The sequence below is a fragment of the Gouania willdenowi genome, chromosome 3, assembly GCF_900634775.1.
Source record: "Gouania willdenowi chromosome 3, fGouWil2.1, whole genome shotgun sequence".
Taxonomy (NCBI): Eukaryota; Metazoa; Chordata; class Actinopteri; order Blenniiformes; family Gobiesocidae; genus Gouania; species Gouania willdenowi.
Window position 1 is genome coordinate 28,444,110 of NC_041046.1, and position 26,395 is coordinate 28,470,504.

Sequence of the window (26,395 nt, forward strand, 5' to 3'; positions counted from 1 at the left end):
GAAGATTGTTGATGTTTAGAGGGAGGTGACAGCTAAATATATTGCCCACAGTTTGTGGCTTCACTGTTAGAGCTGCGGTGCGATTCAGATTTAGTGTCACTGCAGAATTGTACATTAAAAAAACAAAACAAATGTCACTCAGTATTAAAACTATTAAAACAAAATGACTAACTCAGGGTGAAAAGAGCTCAAATAAAACCCAACTAAAAAAAATTTGGTTTTTGCTGCTTAAAAAATGCATGTAAAAAACATGAAGTCAAAAGACCTTGTGTGACTTGTGTTTTCATTTCATGAATCATTTGCAGATACAAAAGACATGACTGCACAGTCCCTTTCAGCAAAGAAAAAGAACATCATGTATTTTTGTAGTTTGAGGCAAAGCACAAACAAAGCGCTTTAACATAGCCTGTGAATAAATTCCACTCAAAACAGTAAATGATTTTCCCATCAACATGCCACTAAGCATTGTTGCCTATTGTTGAGCCTGAGAAAGCTTTGAAAAGTTGCTTCAGCCCATATGTTGAACCTGAGGCTGATTATTCCAGCAACAACAGCCAGTGAGAGCTATCGCTGAAAAGAGATGAAAGTTCATCTTCTGCTTTTTGTTTCAGTTCTGTAATCTCAGCCAAACAGACACGATTCCACATATCACACAGAAGAAAAAAAAAGCCTCTACATCCATCTTTGCACTCTGGAAAAACGGCTCCATGCCAAACGTAGAGCGAACATTAATTTAATAAAAGTTACAATGAAACAAATTATTAACACTGAGCCTGAGCTTTGAGGTAAAAAAGTGAAAGGGCTCAGTTCTTATCTGCATGAAGCAGATGCCCCAGAAAAGCACATGATGGGGAAGGTTTTACACTGCACTGCTTTGCACCTTAGGTCAGGCACACTGAGCGGCTGGCGGCGTGTTTCTGATGGCAGCTGCTAGCGTTTGAATCAGCCTGACAAAATACAGCCTGAATGCTGGACCACCTATCATGCATAGGCGGAGTTTGAGATTCTTGCCGGGGGTGGGGGGGTGGGCAAAAAAAAAAAAAATAGTATTAAACCCAGATAGCACGCATACGTCTCGCCAATGTCTGCCTAAGATCGTGCGTCGGCATTCTACTCCTGATGCGTCATTTTGTGGTTTTTTCCCCCCAAAAAACCTGTGATACCAAAGTTGTAGAACTGTAAATGTAACTTCCATAAAGCTGTTTTTGTGCTGTGGCTCTTTTGGCTATACTGCTGAAAATACATGTATGGTCATGTACTGTGTCGCTCTTTATTTTGTCCACACATAATAAGCTATTTAGTGGTAGTTTATTGTTTTGTGTTGTTGTTGTGATATCAATCAATCAATCAATCTTTATTTGTATAGCGCCAAATCATAACCAATGGTATCTCAAGGCACTTTACAGTAGAGCAGTCTTAAGGACGGACTCTTCATTTTATGGATACACACATATGCATATATACGTATATACACATACATATGTATCCCACACCCAACATGAATTCATCATGGCGGCAAGGAAAACCTTCTGTTAGCAGCAGGAACCTTGTGTGGATCCCATTCCTATGATGAACAGCCATCCACGTTATGCTGTGTTGGGTGTGTGCAGAGGAGAGGGTGATATTGCCATATTCCTATCAGATTTAAGTAAATACTATGGATATGGAGATATTTATACTAATTGAACGATCCGAGCTAACTGCTGAGGGCAGTGTTGCTTCACCCTTTACATTGTGAGGAAGAATTGCGTAACAGAAGAAGAACCAACCTAAAGTCTCAACATTTTGGGACCATGCATTCAAAAAATTAGAGACTAGTGACAATGCTTTCAACAATGGACTCAAACAATGGCTAAAATCAAAACAACTGTGTTCACATTTATAGTTTTACCTGGTTTCTCACTTGCCCATGTTGCCTCTGGCCCATAGACCCCAAATGGCCCACGTCACAAGTGATGTCACAACTCTAGCTCGAGGCAAAAACAGGAAACGCCGCTGGCTAAAGACTGTGGTAACTGGTAATGTTACAGCTTTAGAATGTTGTCTTGTGTGCTTTGCTTGGGTGCCAGAATAGGAGGAATAACGTTAGTGGACGTAAATTAAAGTTTTATAGGATTCCAGCGGACATTCAAAGACAATTGTGGTTTTGCCTCCAGGCTAAGCCCCGCCCAACAAAATAAGTCACAATGTTTACAAACAATCAAAGGGTCTATAACTTATGACTGTATTTAACTTTGAATATTACTTTGCTTTTTGTAATGTTTTGTGCGGCGCATATTTCCTCCTTACTTTCTTATTATTTCTGTTACTTTTGACCTTTTTAAAAGCCTCCTGTGGACAGATGTTGTAAATTAGCACACGTGCTAACACACTCAAAACAACACATCTGGGTTACCAATGTAATTGTGGTCCACATCAAATAAAGGGAATCCATCAATCAAAGCAAGAACTAACATCTTTGACATGAAACTAACAGTAATATGTTAGAATTAAAGCAGCAGAAAACTATATATATATATATTATTACTGTATATATTGTAACTGTCCAAGACGCAGTTTTAGATTTTGGTTTCTGTAATTGTTTTCATAAGCACTTAAGTTCATATGATTTAAGAATGTGGACTGTTTTTATTTTATGGGAATGAGTCAAGTCACATGACCACAGGTAATTAAGAATTGCACCTGTGGAATTAATCAGATGCAATGTGGCTGCAGAGGGAAAATGCCTATGTATGTTGCTACAGAGGGAACTGATATGTCCAAAAATCCTAACTATTCTGCATGGTTTGAGAGGATCACACACGGTAATTGTGACTTTTAACTTTCACTCGTCCCTATTTGTTGTCATTATTTGTTAAAAGTGCTTTGTGTCTGAAATGTTTGTATGTTTTTGACGTTGTAGTTTTCATGGTGTCTGATGACTGAAGAGAAACTATTTTTAAAAGTCACCTGTATGATGTTGAACCTGAGTAGTAGCGTACATTACAATATGACTGTTTTCAAGCAGTGTGTAAAAACATTTGCATTTGTCAGTAAGAAAATGCCGAACTTTCTTTCAGTATATTTAAAACAAGCACCAAGTGGATCTGTCGTTCCGGTTGTGGGTAATATTTGTCACGTTGCTGTATCACGATTTATTCAAGTGACAGCCCCAAAAATCGATTACAACCTTCTGTCACACAGAAATTCAAAGGTTTACACTTTACAGTGTCAGTAAACAACATATCACGTCAATAAAATCACATCCGGCTTTTAGAGGCTCAAACGCTCAGATTAAGTAAAACCTTTGGGTATCAAACAGCTATGGAAATATTTTTTTTGCCACCTGCCAAAAGTGGGGGAATTTGCTGAACCTAAATTTCACGGTGGTGGATGTAGCGTGGATAATGAAAACATTGCAGAGCAAATTTGTAAGGAAATCAAAGCACATGATGGGTTTTTAGCATTTGACAATGACACGACTTTACACAGAGCGGCACAAATTGTAAACACGTAGACTTTACTCTCATATACTCTATACTTATTATTATTATTTAGTTTCTTATGTTAATGTAATTTTTGTTTGTTGTATGAATCTTGTCTAGTGCTTCTTTCCTTGCTATAATTCATTAACTGTAAAGCACTGTAACAAAAGTAATTTCCCTCTGGGATTATCAACGTCTCTGATTATCACCTCTGATCCTGATATTATTTGACTTTATCTTTAAAAGAAAATCATATTCTAACCATAATTTCAGTGGTTCTTAACCAGGGGTTTGGCAGAAGTCAAGACACAAACAGGGAAAATAAATGTCCTAGTTTGTTAAAAGCTAAATTACGATAATAATGATAAAATATATTTTTTTTTAAACATTAATGTGTAGAAATTAAAATGAAAGGCGCTCTGAAAAAAAAAAAAAAAAAACTCACGCTTGCACACGTGTGTCCGTTCTGTTCTCCCCATTCGTGTTATTTGTGACATCTCGCTCCGCTGGGCTATCATTGGCTACGGTGCAGCTGATCACATAACGGGAGTTTCTTAATCTTTCAATACCTTTATACTAACTATTTTGAGCAAAAAAAGAAAGTGTTTGGATGAATACGTACAATATGGATTCACTTGCAAGGTTCTCGCCAGCGCTGTTGAGCATAAGAGGCCCCACGTTTTAATTCTGATCCCCTACGGAGTGATGTCACCTCCTATGGTGCGTTTTCAGTAGCGTACGGGGCTTTTCTGTATTTTTTCCTTTTTTTTTAAAACATTACGTCTTAATAATTGTTGGACACAAAAAAGACTTCCTGGCGGGCACGGGTTGTCCATAACAGTCCAATATATTACTGCGGGTCCCACATAATTACTCATTTGAATTTGAAAAGCATGTCTTGGAATCAGTCTTTTTAATATATACCAAGCATGAGTAAAAGTATTCTTCATGACCTTTTCACCAATTCAACAAATTATTTTTTATTTTTTTAAAGTAGCAGTAATATTTACTAAATTCGGCCCTCATACATTTCAAAGCTTTCTGTTTCCATGGCGCTCACTCGCCATGCAATCCCCCAGTGCTGTGAAAGATTCCTGATGAGAACCCTGACCTGTATAAAAGACTGAGATTGGAGTACACGCCCCAAATGCATGATTTTCAATGCCAAGTTAACCAATTCCAGTCGAGCAAAACTAAAGGAACACTTTCTAAAGCTGCATGCAAATGGGAAATACAAGTGCAGTAGAACACACAATTCAAGCTGAAGAAATTACATTTGAAATCTCTAGATACGAAAGGTTGGGTGAATGCACTGATGAAGCTTGCCTCCTATATGGTTAGGAACCACTGCATTATTTATAACAGGAACCTGAGACTGATTGGATCACAATGATAGCAAATAACAGGAGCTGCTGCTTATCCATCAATAGACCCACTATTCTTTTTTTTTTTTTTTTTATATAACCGTGTAATCTGTGTTACATACGCAGCTTCACGCTTCAAGCTGCAGTTGTATATCGCAGAGGTAATCGTAATTGAGTCGTAGAACTGATATAGTGGCACCCACTTGCTACAGCAGGACACACGTTGTTCTGACACTGACTGTTTTAGAATCAAAGCAGAATTCAAACCCTCAAAGTTCTACAGATGGCAACCTAAGATTTAAGTAATATTCTTAGCAAATTATTAGGATAAGCGATGAGTGATTGTCTTTATGTAAATGTGAAGCTTTAAGAGAACACTAAGTGCTTTATACTACGTTATATTGTGATTTTAATTTCTCACACACAGGTGACAGCGATTAGGCTCTGCTGAGATGGATGACAACAGGATTTCTTTAACCAAGGTGAAGCAGAGAAAAAAGAAAAACAGCACTTCTTTCTACACACAGACTCTGGTATGGTTCAGATACCAGCGCTCCAATGGCGAAGCAGTTCATCGTTGGGAACGGTTCACAGAAGAACCAAAGGTTAGAAGGCATTAGACACAAGTTAACAAATAGCACGCCACCACAGAGATGATCCTTTAACACAACTTGGCTGAGGTTGGATGGAAGTTGATGGATGTGATAGTGAGGTGAGGTAACAGGTGAAAACACGGAGGGAGATTGGTGTGTTGCCTGGGTTACAGCAGGGTAGATTATATAGCTTAGTTTGAAACAAAGGGATGTGACATTGTTGAGGCAAATGGATGTGAAGAAAAAAATAATAATGAACTTGATGCGAAATTAATGAACTGAGGAAAAAAACATTAGAAGTGAGTGATTAGAAGTCTAAAATGCTTTTCAAATTAATACACGAGCCTCATATTCATTAATTTGTATGCCATTGTTTTTCTAATTAGGAATGTAAATAATAAATGTTTTGTGCAAGAAATTAAAAGACAATATTAAGTTAAAATAAACTGAAAGTTTATCTTGTCATATTAAAAGCAGAGTCCTGTAGACAAATCAACCCAGCACCACATTAGTGATCCAAACAGACACTTTTATTCTTATTAAAGTCACAGAGAGGCCATACAATGATAAATGTTTTAATGGATTTGGGTCTGAGTTAAGCTACTTTATTGTCAGGTATACATTTTAACAGATGTAAACAATTATTTTCTAAATTTTGATCCAATCCTGGGTAATGAGCAGAGGTGAAAGTAGTGGATTACTCGCATTACTGTAAATTAATTGCTTTTATGGCTTTTTAGTATATTTCTAAATCAGTAATTTTACTTGTACTTAAGTACTTTTTAAAATAAGTACATTTGTTACATTTCTACACCCAACCATTAATGAGTAAAGTATTTAAAAAAAAAAAAAAAAAGATCAACAAAAACTACAAAAAAAATAAAATTACCAGAAAATAATCAAATAATCCATATGTTCTTAGTCGTGCTATTAATGATCAATACAAAGCCACTTTCTTGGGTTCAACCCATTATGTTGTTACCCACATGGCACATTTGGCATGGCACTGTTTTAGAGTTCATACATTTAGCTATATTTAGTGCCTGATCATTTTTATAACTTAATTCATTGCTGCCGAGGCAAGCAAAAAGTTTAAAACTGCTTCTGAGGAGGCTAAAAAGACGCCGCTCCGCTGACCTGCCTTCCGTCGGTAACCGCCCCGCGCACGCCGGGTCACCAGTCCGCCAATCAGAGGACTCATCAAGCTATGTGTGTATTTACAGACACATCTATGCTATGTGTGTATTTACAGACACATCTATGCTTTGTGTGTATTCCCGTCTGTCTCTGCATGAGTGGACGTGTGTGTACGTCTTATCGCTGTGAGTGTGAGGCGATGGGAGAGCAGGGCTGTTTCCCCCTGAGTGGTGTCTCTAAGGCTGTGCATGAGCTTCGTGTGCGTGTGCAAACATCATTGTTTGTATCACCGTCTTTCTTTGCGCACAGTGGCGTGGGCGTATCTTACTGCTATGGCAGTAACACCCATAATCAAGGTGTTTTTTGAATTTCCCTCCTCGTGGCAGGTCAGCAGAAAGCAGGGGTTTAGTTACTCTTCAAAAAAGAATTGTACATTTTGACAAACCTTTTATTTTATACAGTTAGTGTAAATTAAATTATGTTCCAATTGTGCAAGTCTCGTCCAATTAAAGTCTACATACGAGATGTTTACTGTATGCAAGGGATTTATTACCAAAAGTAAATGTTGGGGGTTAAAAGTAACTAGTACCTTTTACTGTGAGTACTATTTAATTGAACTACTTCTTACTTATACTTGAGGCCATCTATCTACCTTGGTAGGAATTGACTAACCGGTCAATGAATTTAACAAATAATTAAATTAGTTTTGATAGCTCAACTACATTTAACTATATGCCATTTAAATGTAACGGTATAGTTGTTCTAATAGATGTTACATTTCTGTTTCCTTTCCATTTTATCATCTTTCCCACTTTAGATGACTTTACTGGCTCTTAAACTTCCCAACATTGTATCAAACATGCTAACTGGGGTATTAGTCAACTCCAGTTATTATTTCACTTTTGTATTATATTTTTATTTTATACTTTTCATATGCTTCAGATGATTTATACGATGAAATCACAAAAGATTACATCTCCAGGGCGACATTACTCACACTCCGAGACCGTCAGGCACCTGTTCAATGAGAGGTATACCAGCATGGAGATATGTGACATGGCCCCAAAACATTATTTGTGAAACCTTTAATTACCAACTATCGGCGAATCACCAGCGCGTTTTTTACAAAACCCCGGACAGTCGACTCGTGTGATTGTGTGATATTTCTGCAGTGACAGGCCACCAGGTGAAATGATCCGGTTCAACTAATACACCATAAACTAATCCTGTCTTTATACCACTGCCTTGCCCTTTTCAGATCGAAATGCAGTCATAATAATCTGACCCCCTTGTTCATCACAATATATTATAAACAGACTTTAGATTAAGCTCTGTGTGCATTTTCAATCACAGGAAAACATGATTACTAGTCGAACAGAACTGATAGGGATTATGGGCAGAATTTGACATATGTGTCAGTTTGTCACACTTTCTAGTAGGGATGTTGCTATATGACTATTTTCTGACCATGGCTCAGTGGTAGAGTGGGTCGTCCGATAACCAAAGGGTTGGGGGTTTGTATCCCGCTCTATCCAAGTCGTTGTTGTTGTGTCCTTGGGCAAGACACTTTACCCACATTGTCTCGTATGAATGGGTATGAATTGTGTATGAATGTTGGTGGTGGTCAAAGGGGCTGTAGGCCACGCTTCTGTCAGTATGCCCCAGGGCAGCTGTGGCTACATTGTAGCTTACCACCACCGGTATGACTAATGTGAGTGACTGGTGTGAATGAATAACGGTTTCTGTATGTGCTTTGAGTCTCCTTGAAAAAAGCGCTATATAAATCTAAGCCGTTATTATTATTATTATTATTGTTATTATTATATTCATTAATTTGTAGTGTGTGGTGGGTGGCAATTTCTCTACCTTGTTACTTTGCTTTACAATTATCCATGTTTTGCCACTTGACGACTCTGAGTGCCTAAAATTTGTGTTTAATAGCTTTTACAAGGCATTGATATTAATTCACATAAACACCATCCATCTGCTTGTGATCATGGTCAGGCCCCTGGATCAAATTATAGAGCAGAATGTAGCGAGCGAGTAAAAAGGTTTGCCAACCCCTGGACAAACCCATGAACCACTGCCATTTTAGCACTACCAGGATTGCACAGAGTTTATAAACACATAGTTTGGTGAAGCTATACCAAAAAATGTAGTTAATTAAAAAACAATGAAGATATTAAGGTTCTGTATAGACTTTATTAGGTAATGGGTGCATGGCTGGGGTCAGCTGGTGAATATCTAAGATCACATGAGGGCATTTGGTACACCCAGGACAAGGATAACACACACAGAGTGATAGATAGACATGTGTTTTTATGCTTTTGCTACTTTTATTATCTTCCTTTCAATTTGATTTGTAAGTGGATACGTTGGATAAAAGCTGTTGCAGATGGAGCTGCCTGATGAGAGCAAAAGAGGAAGACCACAGAAAGGCTTTATGGATGCAGTAAAATAGGACGTAACAGTTGGTGCTTTCATTGATAAATGGAGGGAAAAGATGGAATGAAAAGATGGAGATGACTTGCTTGTGAAAGAAGACAAAAATGAACAATGTTTATTGTCTCTTACTGTTAGCTTCAGTGTATCCTCTGCTACTTGATTTTAGTATGAAGCTCCTTGGTTGGTTTTAGTAAAAAGCTTTAGAAATAAATGATGGACTGACAGTTATGATGTTTCAAGTACACAACAACATAAATTGCACAATGGATTCACCCCCCACTGAGTAACATTTATGAATATTTCAGGGCTTGGGCCAAAGCCTGAAGAGCTGAATACACACCTCAAAAATAAACATTTCACACGTTCCTAGAGCTATTCTTTCACTTTTTGACTGAAAATTATCCAAAACCAAACTGGGATGCTGGTGGAATGGCAGATCTTGACAGCATGTAATCAAATGATCCAAATAATCAAGGTAACATGGATAGTTATCTTTTGAAAAATATGTCAATCTAATAATGTGTTTCTTGGAAATGTGAGCTGAGCTCAAATAACAGACAACAGTGATCGCCTGTCAACAAAGACACAATAAATCTGTCTAAAATGTAAGACAGGGAAGCAATTTTTGAAGCAGACGTTATGGAACCTGTGTTTATCCTCTGTTTACAGGATGAAACCAATCTGTGTGTTCTCTGAAGAACTTAATAATCGAGTCTTTAGAGAACCTTAAGCTAAGATTTGGGCAGAATGCAACTTTTGAAAAAATGCATGGGTTCAATTTATACACATTAGAGTTGTAAATGTAAAAACAGAAACTGACCTCATTTTAAAAAAATATTGCTGTCTTCTCATGTAACAGCTTCTCTACAACTGCTAAATATAGCTTACTTCATTTCAAAGTGTTAGGAATTTGCTTAGATTTATTAAAATGATTGAACATGAGTTGGAAGCTCAAAGGAGAGAAACTGCATGAAATGTTGACAGCGAACATTTGTTCATTCAGCTGATGAAAACATTTTGTATGTGATAGATGTGTACCAACCAAAGCACCCTTCTCTACTTAGTGTCATAAATAATACAACAGTGCAAACAAGTAAAAGTAAAAGCAAAATCCGAACGCTGACAAGTCTTGTAAACATGTAGCAGAAAAGCATTTTGTGGAAACATGTTTTTACAGCATGGGGGTGTAAAAAACGTTTCATTTCATTTATAAATATCTATACACATCAGGGTTTTGCTTTATGTTTGAGGTTTCACAACGTCTAGATTTCTCTCTGTAAGACGATTTAGCCTCATTAAACCGAAATGATGAAATGTTTTCTCTACTAAACACTCTCCAGTGAATTCTCTATCCCTGCAGTTCAATAACTTTGTGATTTATCTGAATCGCAAAACCAGAATATTCCCATGCAGCTCCTGATTCCCAAAGTTTTGCCTTCGGGGTGCAAACAATGAGCGCTGACTAATAAATCAGGGTCGTCACGAAAATCGAAAAGGAAAAAATAAAATGCTTATAGCCATGGTTACATTCACATTTTGATCAAATAACAGTAAATCCCAGGTACTTAGATGCAGTTGAACAGACGATAGAAAAGTATGCAAAGATTTATTCACAGAAAATGTTGGTGTTTGAGCTATTCAAAGCTCAGGGGTTTAGCACGCAGCAGTCTCTGAATGGGCTTTGTGTATGTTTTGATCACAGAAAGGCAAACCTAAGGTATATTTATGAGACATGCCCCAGCTGCCATCACATGAATATTTTTTGGTATCATTGCTTACATAACATCTCTTGGGGTTGCCAATTTTTACTGCCGACTAATTAAAATACAGCTTTTACCCTGACTTTTTACACATTAGCATATTTTATATATTAAACCTAAATTCTAGTTAAATCCTTATTCGTAAATCTTTCCTTTAGCTTTGATTTTAAAGGCGAAAAGACCTAATTTACATAGAACTGACCCAGTTAAACTAATATTGCTTTTGGATCGAAAACTCTCTGCTATCATCAACACATTAATTATGCACGTGTTATGCATTAGCACATGAAATAATTGATTTACTATAATTAAATCGGAAGTCGGGGAAACATCCTCACCCTTTTTAAAGCAATGCTTTAAAGCAGAACTAAGTAACTTTTTCACCTTAATAAATCCTTCTCATAGTCCCTGTGAGGGTAATATAAGTGTTTATGGGGTGATTGGGGGGTCTTTCATTTCTCCCTGCTGTCTCTGGCCAGACAACTGCACTTGTAACTTTCCCTGCCTCTGACCCGGTGGCAAGACGTACTGCTTTACACAGCCCAATACAAACTAGTGCTAGATTATGACCACAGGGCTGCACACGGTTGTCTACAAATTCACTTTTACCAAACTTATATCATGGCGGAGCCAGCAAAAAAAAAGGCAGAGAAGGCCTTTGTTTGAGGAACAGCGCGACTCCATGCAGTGACAGCTCCGCGGCAACACACAGCAATCACACACACTGTCGTCGCGGCAACAGGCACGCACACACACTCACAACCCAGCACTCCATTAGGCAGCACACACACAAATATCTATCTATTTTCAGAGCCGCTTTGTCAGCACACAAACACATCACACACATTTCCACACTCCGTATTACTCCCACATCATTCATTTATTTTACTTGTCTCTTCCTCATGCTGTTCACATGGGCACCCTTAGTGTCACTGTTGTATTAGGATTTTTCAGTGTTCGGTTGCAATCGTCTTGGGAGCGCAAAGGTGCACATGTAGCTGTGGGGTGGGTCAGGCGGCGGGGGGGTGGAGTTTTTAGGACAGTGACATAACCAAAGGGACCTTTAGGGGGAGCGCTAGGCGCAAGTTTCTTAGTTCTGCTTTAATACTGATTAAAATGTGAAAATTAGAAGAAAACAAACCTAAATATATGTGAGGCAATTTCAGGAAGTCATGATATGAAACCAGGTTTGGGGTCAATTATAATTGCAATTGGTAATTAATTACAATTCTGACATAATTAGGACGTAGGACCCTATTGTAATGCACCTCGTTTATTCTTCTTACAAGTCCTCCTACGAGTCCTCTGTCCTCACTGTAGCTATGGAGGAAAGGTGTGACATACCAAATAAACTATTTCAGGTGACTTACATGCTTTTCATATTTATAACCACAGACTTTCATCACTCTGGACCACAGCTGGACTGAGGAAACTCAGGTCACATTTTTTGGTAGCTGCTGCTATCAAAAAAATGTGTCCTCACTGTAGCTATGGAGGAAAGGTGTGACATACCAAACAAACTATTTCAGGTAACACATATTTTGACAACTGGTCTATTTAAATATCAAAATAATAGACCAATTACCTGTGGCTTTTCCATGTTAGGACAGCTAATCAGTTGTACCATTTGAAATACACAAATACGTAGGCTGCAACCAACTACATTATTTTAATCAACCATGACAAGCAGCTAACCAATCAATTCATATTGCACTTTTCAAACAAATCAAATACAATTCAAAGTAGAAGTGATGGACAAAATAAAAAAAAGATTTAGAAAGCATCAAAACTGATTAAGACAAAAATAAAATAGAATAGAATAAAATATGTAATGATAGAATAAAATATGTAATGATTATCAACAGTAAAATAATGATAAAACAACATAGGATTAAAAAAGATTCTATAAATGCTAAAACCATACAATTATGTAACAGTAGATTACATGAAGGCCTGAATAAATACATGGGTTTTGTGATGCTCCGCCCTACTGTGCCGTTGATTGGCTCTGACTGTTTTTCAAGTGACGTTTAAAGTGACCAATCAGAAAGGAGGGGCCGTCTATGCAATGCCCGCCCTCAAAGTGCTAAAATTCAACATCACCACGCGTGGAGAGATCACAGAAGTAACAGCGAGCACATAACGTGATTACAGTTTACGGTTTTCGGCACTAAATTGACGCCATACAAGTTTTATGAGTCTGTTGGCGTCTGCCACACTGACCCCCTGGATGGAGACGGGGCTGACCGGCCTCTTGGTCCTCCTCAGGTCCACAATCAGCTCCTTGGTCTTTGTCCTATTGAGCTGTTGATGGTTCAGCTCACTCCATGTGACAAAGCTGTCCACAGCAGCCCTGTATTCCACCTCGTCCCCCTCCCTGATACATCCAACCACTGCAGAGTCTTCCGAGAACTTCTGGAGATGACAGGTGTCAGTGCAGTAGTTGAAGTCCGTGGTGAAGAGGAAGGGAGAGAGGACCGTCCCTTGTGGGACCCCGGTGTTGCTGACCACTTTGTCAGAAACACAGTGTCGCAGGCGTACATACTGTGGTCTGCCAGTTTAGAAATCTACAATCCAGGACACAATTTAGGAGTCAACCTGCATCTGTGTTACAGTTCAATGCACAGTTCAACACATATGTAGTTAACAATGATTAAAATATGTTTCATATCAAGCTTTCCCACATTTTACCATTTAAAAAAAAAACAAAAAAAAACTGAAAACTTGGGTATACTGACACAAAAAAGGCCCAGAAGCCCACACCAAGACTATTAAAACCTATATTTTCATTGATTAAGAAGCCTAACAAGGTAACCAATAGATAGGAAATAAATGAGACGATAGATATTTGTTTTAGTGTATTTTACAGCTGATTTAGAACCCTTTATCATAACAGATGCTAACACAAGAGGAAAATTAATTTGTATTAGGTTATTTATTTCAGGCTCAGTAATTGTGATTAAATGTAATTAAACTTTAGTAATTGAAAACAGAATTGTAATTGACTTTCTGATGATAAAATAAATAAATAAAATAACTGCAGTTAGAAAAAAATGCTGCCCACTGTAGTCATAATTAAATTGTAATTGAACATGGGCAATTGAAAACGTAATTGTAACTGACCCAGCCCTGTATGAAACTAACAATTTTCAGCAAGTTATGACAGTGTAACACTACAGCTGTCATTCCCGCAGCCAGCAGAAATACTACAGGCCTACACAATAGCCGTGGCAGCATCTTGTTTTTCACAACTGATGGGTGTCTGTGTGTTTTATGATGGACTGTCATTTCATTTATAATTACTCCTGACAGCCCTACACAAATGCTAGCTGAGGCTTATTTTCAAAGTTTAGTAATGTTTAGCTAACTTACAGATCAATAGATAAAAATAAACCTGATCATGTACAGTATATGTATTGTGGTACTGAGCTCCTGCATTCGTTTTTTAGCTCGTCTGTCACCACTGATTGTTTTTTTCTACCTGAAACTAAAATAGATCAGGTCAAGCTGGGGGGAAATATTCCTTTCCTGTTCTGTTCTCCTGTTTCTGTCAACTAACCCCAGCCAGTCCAGCTGGGATGGCTGCCACCCACCTCTGAGCCAGGTTCTGCTGGAGATTTCTTACTGCTAAGAGGAAGTCGTTCCTCTCTACCGTCGCTGATGTTTGCTTGTGGATATGTTGCGTTTTTTCATCATAATTAATTTCCGGACTATGGAGCGCACCGCTCTGGCCACATCCAGTGACGTGCCATGAACCCTAGGGTTGGGTAGGCAGGGTGTTGCAAATCGAGACCAACAATGTTGACACCAATGATAATTTCATATTTCTGCTGGCAAGTGTTAATCTAGCAAAATCAACATTGTAAAACCCCATTAAAAAAAACAAACAATTTATCAATATAGCCTCCATACTCTCCCAACAAGATATATCTCATAACACGGCAGCGCATCCGTTGAAACATGGAGAAAATGACAACAACAACAACTCAGAACAGCCTCAGTGAGGCACATCCACAAACCCAATCCTACCATTCACTGTGAAAAGTACGAAACATTTTCTGACTTTTCCTTTGCTGAAGGTCTGGTAGCTCAGGTGTTGATCTCCCATCTTTTAAAAGCTGTCATTTTTCCTCAAAAGAAAGTTTCTTTATAGTTTCTAGCTGTCATCCTTTCTGTAGTGTTATGCCGCTTCTAGCTAAAGAAAGTACAGCGGCCACGCTGTATCAATTCACTAATGCACTCTGAACGTACGTATAGCATTTAGCATAGCATGGTTACGTCCAAAGGCAGCGTACCAAGCTTCCTTTTTACCCTAAATGGTTTTCATATTGGGGAACTGAATGCGCAAACACATAAACACAGACTATGGGGCCAGAGGCAGAGCAGCAATGTGCTTTTGAGAGACAGTGTGGCCTCCTCCTGCCTTACAACTGAAACAGCATCAGCCGTACCAGGAAATAGCGATGTTTAGTCATTTGGGCTATGAAAAGCACAAAATGCTGACACTTTCAAACTTATAGGTACTGTAGGCTATCAGAAATGGAAAAATAAATCATTTAAAATTAAAACAAATAATCGAAATATCAATTCACGCTTGGGTAGGCACTGCCTACCTTGCCTACCCTGACTGCACGTCACTGGCCGCATCCCAATAATTTAGCCATTTTCCAAGAACAATCCATACAAAGTCCACATCGTCACATACAGTAAGCCGCACTGTATTAGCTGATGAAGGTGCCCTTCAGACAACTCGGCCAATCAGAACGGGCAGGTAGGCAGACTGCTACACTCTTGTTGGGTTTAACAGAGATTTCTGGGTTTAACAGAGATTTCTGTGTTCCAACTGATAAGACATCTCCACATGACGTCTCCTCTTCACTGCCCCACGTCTAAACATCAGTCAATTTACAGCCTTTTATGGTCATTTTTACTGGAACCAGATGATGCACCGCTTTGTCCGTTCTTCTTACCGTGCAATAAGCCTTTTCACACACTCAAAAATCTCGCTTTCGTTCAGTTCTCTTGTCTTATTATATTCTATTTCATTTCTCCCTGATTACCTGTCACGTCACCCACTTTTTCAGACATACCAGCGCAACCGCCTCACACTGCGAATGGATCCATTTTTCCCTGCGCATAAAAGGATTTTTATTATCAAATGGAATTAAATTTGTTGCACTGTACAGCCTTGAGAAGTGTTGAACTTTTTCAAAACAATAATTGTATTCATAGTTCATTGCCAAACATCCATCCGTTCATTGAACTTCTTCAAATTTCAGACTAGAGTCACATTTATCCATCCTCAGCCAACAGAGGAGGAAGCACAGAGCAACATATACGGTTTATCACATCACCCAAGCTTACAGTCCCTCATCGCACCATTTCAAAGTCAACTAATCTAATGTAACGTTTTAGGATTATTAAAGGAAACCATATTTCCTCGGAGAAATTGCACACAGCCAAATAGAAAATACAAAGTCTAAAACCTTACAGAGGGTATGTTGAAACCTGAAGCCCTCTACTATCTGTACTGTTCTTATTCTTCTGATCAGTCTGACGCGCTTTATAAAATATTCCCTTTAAGGTTTTGTTGTGATAGAAAGGTTTTAAAGTAGCTCTTATTGTTCAAGATGGTTGTTTATATAAAACCAAAGTAGGCATTAAGCAATCAACCATGGCCATGAAGTTCTGTAAAAACCATATCTGTTGTTAATCTTCATAGATTTATGCTGCTTTTTCTTCTTTTAGTCTAAAACTGTCCAATCTTACTGAACAATAATTCATCTGAAGAATTTAGTTGGCCTGAAAATCACCCAATTTGATGGTGGATCATTGTTTCCACCAGGAAATGTCCCTGCCCAACGTTTACCCTCATTACATACTCCCACTCTGCAACAAAGATGACCTGCTCAAAAAGAAACATTTCTTGTTTCCATTTTGATCTGGCTAATGTTTCCATGTCGACACAATTTATGTGGGCTTACATTTGCTGGGAAAATAATCACTGTAACCTAACAACAAGCTGCATTCATAATTTAAATAGGCAACAAAACAAGCAAAAAGCCTATTTTCACCTCTTTACTGTAGCAGTTCCACAGTGCATCGTGTCCTACCCGCTGTGATAATGAGCTCCCACTGTTGCCAAGTAAAAATCTCTTTAATAGGAAATTCTAAAAAAGAAAATCAAGTTATCACAGAAACAAGCAAGTTTCTACAGCCATAATTCACAATCACAAAGAAAAACATTTTACACCAATATGCAAAGTTTGCATTTAAACTCTTACCTTTTCTGTTATTGTTTTACTTTTACTGTGAACCTTTATCAAATCTGAATTCATGAGTCTTTGGATGGTTATTTCCATGGAAATTCACATGTGTGTGCTACTATAAAGAGCTGCATACCACAACCTGCTCTAACATGCTCATGAACACCTGCAAACAGCCCCGGAAAGGCCCGGATCATTTTTTTTCCAATCCTACTCGTTTATTCTGAAGTGAGACTCTGTCACTTTGAAAAATCCAGTCCGATAAAGACCAGGACATTAGTGTCCTCTGAGCATCGGCTGAAAAGCTGATTTACTGAGCTTCTCAACTGACATGATGGGTAAATTTGCTTGAAGCCCATGCATCGAGGGAAATGTCAGGACCATTTGCAGCTTAATCAGCAGCATGTTAATGACCATGTCTCACAGATACCAAAGCCTTTCAATCAGACAGCACACTGATACTACACAACCTTAAAGGTCAGAGGAGGCGACGTAACAAGTGCTTGTCATCAACATTGAACATCATTGTTAATGAAACTTGACTTTGTAAAAGCAGCAAGTCTATCAGCTCATCCCACTGAAAATATGAACGATAATACTATTATTAGTGCGGGCGTGCCTTCGTTATAATCCCATGGTTTATTTAATCATCACTTTATCTCTGTGTTAACGTCATAGCAGTAACACCTGTTACATTCAGTAGGCGTTACCGCCTGCAAACCAACCCGTTCCCTCTCCTGAGCACTGAAGTGGCACGTTGTTTAAGCTAGTTTTCAGTTTGCTTTGTTCCACATAATGACAGTGGATTTTCTTTTAATTCTCAACCTTATTCATGATGTCTTCTGTTTGCCTGTTCTTTAATTCTTGCTTTCTATCTTCCCTCATGTTTCTTGGTGGTGCTACAACTTAATCAAATGGTAGAACTAGACTTTAGTCTAGTCTGACATTTTTGCAAATGTATTGGTTTTAAAAACACGAATGCAACGTATCATTGAATGTCTTTCCTGATATTACCTAAAACACATAGCCAATGGCTAGTAGTTTAGAGAGTCACCAATGTGATTACTGCAGCACATTTCATCGTGAAGGGCTTGTACGAACCTGTTAAGTCAAGCCTTCCTATTAACTCCCCTTGGCTGTCTGTTTTCAATACATGAAGAAAAAAAATGCAGGTTGCCAGGTTATTTTAGCCTTTTCAAACACCAGTTAACTCTGCCTGAATCCTGTGTGTTAGCTGATTCTAACTGTTTCCATTACCTTTGGAATTGGCAAAATCTAAATAGGGCAATAAATACTGGTGATGGAAATCCCTGAATTTCATAAGGACACTCAAATATCGCTAAAAGGGTTTGACGCTTTCATGAGGAGGAATTTCAGGCGTTTCGATATTGAAAAGTATCGTAAAAGCGCTATGGAAACTAGGAGTGTCCCAATCCAATATCGATATTGGTCCGATATCAGCCTGAAAACAAACGTCGGATCATGGATTTTAATTTTGTTCAATTCATTTTTAATTTTATTCAATTGTAGAATACTGTAGATATTATGTTGAAGGTTAAAATGTCTGCAACCAATTGGTTAACAAAAAATGGGTCAGTTTTTCTCATATCTACTGTTGCTGACAGTAACATCACTTGATCAAGCCTTTTCTAACATTCCACACTACAAAACAAGTCATTATTTTTTTTATTAAAGAAAAAAAAAGTAATAGAAGTACGTATGATTCATGCTGATATCAGATCAATATCGGTATCATATCGGAAATGAAAAAGTTAATGGAAACACTTTTTCGGCAAATACACATCACAGAACGTGACGTACATGGTCACATGACGTGACCACTTCTCTCCGAGAAAACATGGCATGGTACGTGTAAACGGAAGAGGAGACCAGGACATTTCTTAACATTATTACTGCCTCACTAGACGTGAAACTACAAAGGAATACAGAACGTTATAAGGAGGTTCTGAGCGTCCGTCTTCCTGCAGCAAAGTCTCGTAGGATGAGATTTCACGGGAGTTACGAGGCCCCTGCTCAAAACAACCTTCAATGGAAACACGTTCAAAGCGCAATCAGAAATATAGCTTTTATTTTGCAAAAATCTGTAATGGAAATCCAGCTACTGTCGACATCTCTGATGACTCTGCGGAGTAAATGTTTAATTCTAACAAGAAGTAGTGCTCGGTGTGGTATGGGAGCTCATTTGGGCCCCCAATGCACTAAGTGCACATATAGCCTGTGGTTGTGTGAGGGCTCTGGTGGTTCACAAAGGTTTCCAAAGTGTGCAAGTCACAGTACGATTCTAAAAAATGCAAGACTGAGCACATATAACTTCTGCACTTGCTTCTCATAACGATGTAGAAAGACGTATTTTTAGAGATGTCGAAAGTGCACTAATGACACTCTGGCTTGTCAGGGAGTGTGGATGACGCAAGCTCTTAATAGAATCAAGAGTATCTGTATTGGCAGAAAATACACTCAAACTAGATGGGAACATGAATTAACATCTCCTCATGCTGTTCCATGCTTGAGCATATTGAAAGAACTTTCATGGTACCCATTTTATTTATGCAAATATGCTGTGATATGTTGTCAGCAGTTATTTCCATAATTCACCTTCATAAGATCCTGGTGATTGAAGAACTCTTTACTCTAAAAAATCTTGCTAATATTGTGATATTTGTCTTCTCTCTGGAAATCAGAGGTTTAGAAATAGGATCTTATATTGAAATGTGCATCAACACCTTTAACGATCCACATCGATGCCGTACTGCAGAGGTGTCACTTATAATAATGACCGATCTGAGCATTAATTGATACACAAAACTGTCATTCTGTGTAGGCTTGCTGTTGTTTTCCTTGTTACAAGTCATTTTTTGCATTTCTGTTCTGTCCTTTTGTGTATTTTTCTTTTAGAGTCATTGTGTATTTGTTGTCATTTTCCTTTTTTTTCTAGTCAATTTTGTGTATTTGTGTTGTCGTTTAGTTTGTTTGTAGTACTGTAAGAGTAATCAATTTTTTTCTCTTGTCTTTTTCTGTAATGGTGCCCTGTCCAGGGTGTACCCCCCCGCCCAGCGCCCAATGAGATTGGCACCGGTAGACCCCCGCGACCCTGTAAAACAGGAGCAAGTGGGTTTGAAAATGGATGATGGATGGATATCTTTTTCTGTACTTTTGTTGTCATTTTCTATAATTCTGTATGTTTTTTTTTTTTTCATTTTGTGTATTTTTGTTGTTTTGTTTATCACTGTTGTCATTTTGTTCATTTTTGTAGTAGTTTTGTGCGTTTCTGGACTATTTTTTGTGTTTGTTTGTCTTATCTTTCACTGTATTTTTCTGTAATGTTGTATGTTTTTGGTAAATTTTAGTGTCATTGTTTTTGTTTTCTTGGATTTTCTGTAATTTTTGCGCATTTAATTTGGGGGCAGCACAAAGTTAGACCGAGGGCCGTAAGTGATCCCCGGGCAGCCAGTTGCCCATGTCTGCCATACTGTGTGTGTGAGTGAGAGCAGTAAAGGTGAAAATATTTAATATGCATGCCTTTTTTTTTTTATATATATAACTAACAACAGAACGACTGGCCTAGTTTTTATAAGACCTAAGAAGACAGTGGAAAGAAAATAAAAGGTCCATGTTTGGGGAACAGCATTGGTTTTCTTTCTGACGGACCTCCGTTAGAATAAAAACCCTGATGAAAGCTTAGGACAGCTCCAGACAGCTGCCAGCCACTTTCATAGAAATAATCCTTTTAATGCTGAAAGTATACACTTTCCAAAATCTCTTAACTGCAGTGACTAACAATAACTATCTGCTTAACCCATGCAAGAGTTGAAACATTTCAAATAATAGCCTCTTATCTGTGTATTGGGCACTGGTGGAGTAGCAAACAACAGCACCTGTAACTACAAACCTAGAGTAACTGAAGGACCTGAAACATTGAAAGTAATTCATTAGCAGCTCCTCACTGAAGCACGATGGCTGTGGCCTGAAATCAAGAGCCACTTCTGGGAGGTAAGTTTACCCCAGCTTAAGATGGAATGACATTGCACAACCCTGACTAAGATTTCTGTCCGCATCTCACTTTTGTAGCAGCTCTGTGCGTTTTAGATTGAAACCTGCCGACTGAATGGCTTCCCTCTGAGGTGACGGGGAACAGCTCTTTTATAGGAACAGACGGGAACAAAAATGAACTATGTTCAATCATGCTAAAGAAATTGTACACCAGCAATGAGTTCGTCGGAGCAAAGAGATTCTTCACATTCCTGGCAGCAGACCAAGTTAAAATGAGTAAATCAGTTTGGCCAGTTGGAATCCTTAGAGGTTAGAATAAACAGGTAGAAGTTTGTATTTATTTGCTATTTATAATTGTGTTTACCAGCACTGAGCGAATGATGGTTGCTCAATAGCTGTGATGATTAAAGTCTAAATTAATCAAAGCTTTGATCCAGAAGATACGCTTCAAGTTGTGATTTGACAACCTGACACGTATCACGTGTTATTTCATCAGATAGAATTAAAGGACACATTTTCACACTATCTGTGCTGTGCATAGGGAGTAAAATGTTTATCAGAATTGTCATTTTCTCCATATCACATAAATAACATTGTAACATTAATCCTGTGCTTAGTCCTACCATATACCACACCATCCAAATCAAATAGCAAGACTTTTTGTTGAGAATCTTTATAAAATAAATGGAAATGCATAAATATATATATATATATATATATATTTTAAATTACAGAAGAGTGATTTTTGATTTAAACACCAGAACTTGATAACCAGAGTTTCTAAAACTTCTGAGGAGCAAAGCTGAGAATAACTGATGATCGTAGGTGGAAGATTTATTAATATTCATCCACACGTGTTTGCTTTATATCTGCAGAAGCTCCTCAGCATGAGTTTACCTCATGCATATGATGGATGGAATTATGACAGATTTACCAAACTATGGGTCCATGGACTTTTATTTAATATAAAATGCTATAGATACAAATGATAACTTTAGGTGTGTTGTCTTTACATTGTGAGCTCCATCTTCTCCAATTAGGACACAATGAACATTTGTTTTTCTGTTGCCTTTGTTAGTCCTTAAAATATTAAGACTTAAAATAAATAAATTATATATATATATATATATATATATATATATTGAAAATTTTATTTTTTTATTCAATAACTGATTTTTTGGATTGTCACTATTACCTCAGACAGGTTAAATGCTTTTTCCAGCCATTTTACATGTTTTTATTTTTTACTAAAGCTCTTTCGTTTATTTTATCAATGTCTTGATCATTGTAGTATAGACCAGGGTTTCTCAACTGGTGGGTCGGGACCCAAAGGTGGGTCGCAGACCTGTACTGGGTGGGTCGCGGACAACTGGTCAAAAATAAATTAATACTTAATATCTCTCATGTTGGACTTGTCTTTTATTTTGAAATAAACTTTTCTTTTGACAGGCATGCTGTGAAATGTACGTTACACAGGAAAATATATAGATTTATGTTTTAAAAAAAAGATTATATGCATGTGTTTTCAACAGCTATTTTAGAAAGAATTAATTTGGTTGGTTGAATTATAAAAAATAAAAAACAACTGGGTCACGATTTAATGACGGTGGTAAAATGTGGGTCCCAGAGTGCCACCAGTTGAGAACCACTGCTATAGAAGTAAGCATGAAGTGAAGAACACACCTAGTCTACCTCAGGCTATCAAAGAAGTGATCTAAATGTCCTCCTTTGGACTGAAGTAGTTTCAGATTTATTCCATAACCTCACCAGAGTTCATGCAACACACAAGACCTCATTGTTTGAAATGAAAAGGCTTCAGCAGAAGGTTCGTATCGCGGTAATACAGGTACACACAGTTGTTTCTTTACCTTGGATGTGCTGGTTAACCACGTTCTCCAGCCGGTCCAGCCTCTCCATGATCCGCAGAGTGTCTCCTCGCTTATCAGCCTCTAACTTTCTCTCCGCTAAAGGCATCGGCACCTTAATGTAAATGTTAGCGATGTAGTTTGTCACCCATCCGACATAGAGGAGACAAACGATGTTGGTCATGCCACTCAGGATCACGCATGTGGACACCAAAGTTTTGGTTCTCCTGGTGCAAGCCATGCCGACATCCCTCCATGCAGAGCAGCGTGTCAGAGCGGAGGAGCGGACACCGAACCCACAATAGTCAAGTTATTTCCTCCGATAGTGCAGCGATGCAGAATCCGATGTTGCAGAGTGAGGACTATTAAACAGGCTTTAGTGCTTTTAGACGATGCATCGTTGTGCTCCACTCTGAGTCCAGTCAGTGTGTGAGCCTGAAGCCACAGCAGAGCCACCAGCATCCTGCAGCAGCCAATAGGAGCGAAGGGATATACCATCTCCACTAGGGATGTAACGATACAGCCAGCCCACGGTTCAATACGTACCTCGGTTTTTTTTTTTGTCACGGTTCAGTTCTGATGGCCCAGGCCATTAAAGTGTTTTAAGTACATTTTAAAGAACAGCAAGGGATAATTTTAAGCCATTTTATTTTACTTTAAAGCAAAAACAAAATTCATACACATTTCTATGTGTGGTGTATTTTATGATATAAAATAAACAAAACTTAATAAAATACATATAAAATAAACTAACCCTTCCAAAGGAGAAGTGGTTAACTTGAGTTGAAAATTGACACGGAGGTACCTGAGAGGCTGTAGAACAACAATCTGGTGCAGTGTCATGCAAATAATTAGATTTTGTATTAATTTTTGGTACAATACACCTGTACTGTTGGTGTGATTTGAGGTGTACATGAACGCATCATGACGCTCTTGTCGGCTTCTGGCGGCTTTACCAGAATATGCGATGTAAACGGGGCATTCTAGTTTTAAACCGCTGATGGCGTTACCGCAGTCTAATTTTGGCCCGACTTAATTATCTTGAGCCCAGTACTATCTCGTGCACCCCCTGAGTTAACTATTTCAAGCCCCGACTTATTAACTCGGGCCCCAAGTTACTTAGTAAGTCGGGATCCCGCCATAATTACCCTTTTTTTTTTAATCTCATCCATGTCACCTCCAGGGCTCCGTACCTAACCCTGGCAGCTCATGGATAAACTAGGGAAACATTCATCAAAAATAAAATAAATAAACTAAAATTCATTACTTTCAACAAATAAACCTGTAATAAACTTAAATTGGCCATTTATTTTGTAACGTGGATCTAGAACGTGAAAAACCCACATCTCCAACCACCGAAAACAGCTGCAAATCCTTGGTGATACTGCCTTCATTATTTTCGTGTTTCCCTGAACAAGTGAGCCAATTTTGAAATGCAATGCAAAGCTCAGATTTTACGACCGCGTGGACTTCTCCGCGTGCTTTGTGTCACACAAAACACTGCTCGGCATTGTATCGACCCGCACTAAATGCAACACCGACCTGCATTTCACCCGCCTGGTGAAACAGAGCAGGAGAGATGAAGACGAGTTTAGAGGAGAGACTGGCAGATGAGCTACCACAGTACAGACGCCGTTAAAACGCATCCCAGGAGTACAAGGACAACAAAGAAGCACTAATGATTGTGGAAAATGTGGGATTTTAATGGAAACTACTACGCGGCGGTGCGCCCGGGTATGTAAGCTCTAAGGAGAGCGGACAGTCCGCGCGGAGTCCGTTGTGAACAGAGTCTGCCCGAGTATGTTTGAGCATTAAAGCTGCTATCCGGAGTTTCTGAGAAACGTCTCAATGTCCCGCCCTAAACAACCTCACTTCCTCCCACTGCCTCTCCCAATCTACCAGAAGCCACGCCTCTACTTTTTTGCATCGCAGAACATAAGGTCGCATCGGGTCACATTAATATAGGTCTATGGTCAGGTAAGAGCCAAAATCATATTTACCTGTTTGCTGTTGTGATGCACAGCCTTGTTTCTATGCACAGTTCCACATTTACTTTGATTGACAGTCTCAAAAACAGGAAGTCAAAGCCTATTGGCTGGGTGGACTCGGCGATCGTTTCCATTTGTATAGGGGTCTATAGGACGAAGGAGGGACTTATATACATTAATGTATATGAATGACCACCAGCAGTAGACCATAGTAAAAGGTATTTTTTTGCATTACAAAAGAATGATACATAAACATAGATTTCTCAGAAACTCCAGATATCAGCTTTAAGTGTGAACAAAGGCACTGGGAGGGACTGTTGCTTTTTAGATGATGGTGTTGCCTATTCGGTCAACCTTCTTCAGACAATAATATCACTGGGTGATGAAGCCGCAAATGTGAAGTCGTGTTGGAAGTGTCTCCATTAAATAGGCTATACGTGTAAAACAATGTGTACAGTCATTTTTTTCACTGTTTTCTCCTCCTTGACTGGACTATGAAAGCTAAATTTTCCCACAATGCTAACTTTAAAGACAGAAGTGCTCTCTTGCAGCCGTAACTGCTAACCATGCAAACCATGCTAAAAGTTAATACTGTTTATTGTCAGCGTCGCCAAACTTTAGACTTGTGATTGGCTTATTCACATAACGGATTTCCTAATCCCTGCATCTTGACTCACAGGCACAAGCAGACACACGGGCAATGCCAATTTAGAGTAACATACAAGGGCGGAGCCTTTACGCCAGGCCGTAAAAACCATGGTTTACAAGTCCGTACACAATCGTGGATGCCATATTGAATGGTTCAATATATTATTGAGAATTATTGCATCCCTAATCTCCACACTATAGGACTATCACAGAAACAGGTTAGTTTGGGTTCAGCAAATGTGTTATCCACTCATGTCCTAATGTATGAAACACGTCCTCTGGGGAATAATTGTGTTGTAAACTCAATCAAACAAGTCTTTGGGTTACAAAGACTTGTTTGTAATCCAAAGGGTAAACAAACCCTGGATTGATTAACTAGATTGAATTTGATGGTTAGTCACTAGAGGTGGGACAATACATGATCCTGGGCTCACAACAATAATACAGGCCGGTATTTTCTGACTAATTCTGGACATACAGTACTTGCATAGTTGCTCTGGGTATAACCTCAGCTCAAGGGAATCAATAACAAAACAAGACAAATTGTTTGTAATTTAAATGCAAATTGTTTTTATTAAAATTATCAGCTAGGACATGATTATTGTTTTTTTTTTATACTAAATTGTACATTTTCAAAAACTGTCATCCCGACTATGAGGAACAAAAGTAACAATGTGCAACATCCAATCAATGTGAAATTACACCGTGCTCATTAAACATTTGGTGGATATTGCACCTGGTATTGACGGATAACATTTGTACGTAGTTTATCGCAATAAAAAATCACAAGTGTGTGATGTTAATTTTTCAGAAAAAAGCTCACTTCTATTACACTTCTGTTGTGTGATGTAGAC

At 38.4% G+C, this 26,395-nt stretch overlaps 1 protein-coding gene across 1 annotated transcript in view; it reads right to left on the minus strand.

Annotated features, from left to right (window-relative positions):
- The window catches only part of galnt18b (UDP-N-acetyl-alpha-D-galactosamine:polypeptide N-acetylgalactosaminyltransferase 18b), a 92,262-nt gene extending 68,909 nt beyond the window's left edge, over positions 1-23,353 (minus strand). Inside the window, exon 1 of the mRNA XM_028438863.1 lies at positions 22,909-23,353. Within this exon, the coding sequence (XP_028294664.1) occupies positions 22,909-23,146 (238 nt within the window). The 5' untranslated portion in view covers positions 23,147-23,353. The remainder of the gene's footprint in view (positions 1-22,908) is intronic.
- Positions 23,354-26,395: the final 3,042 nt, after the last annotated feature.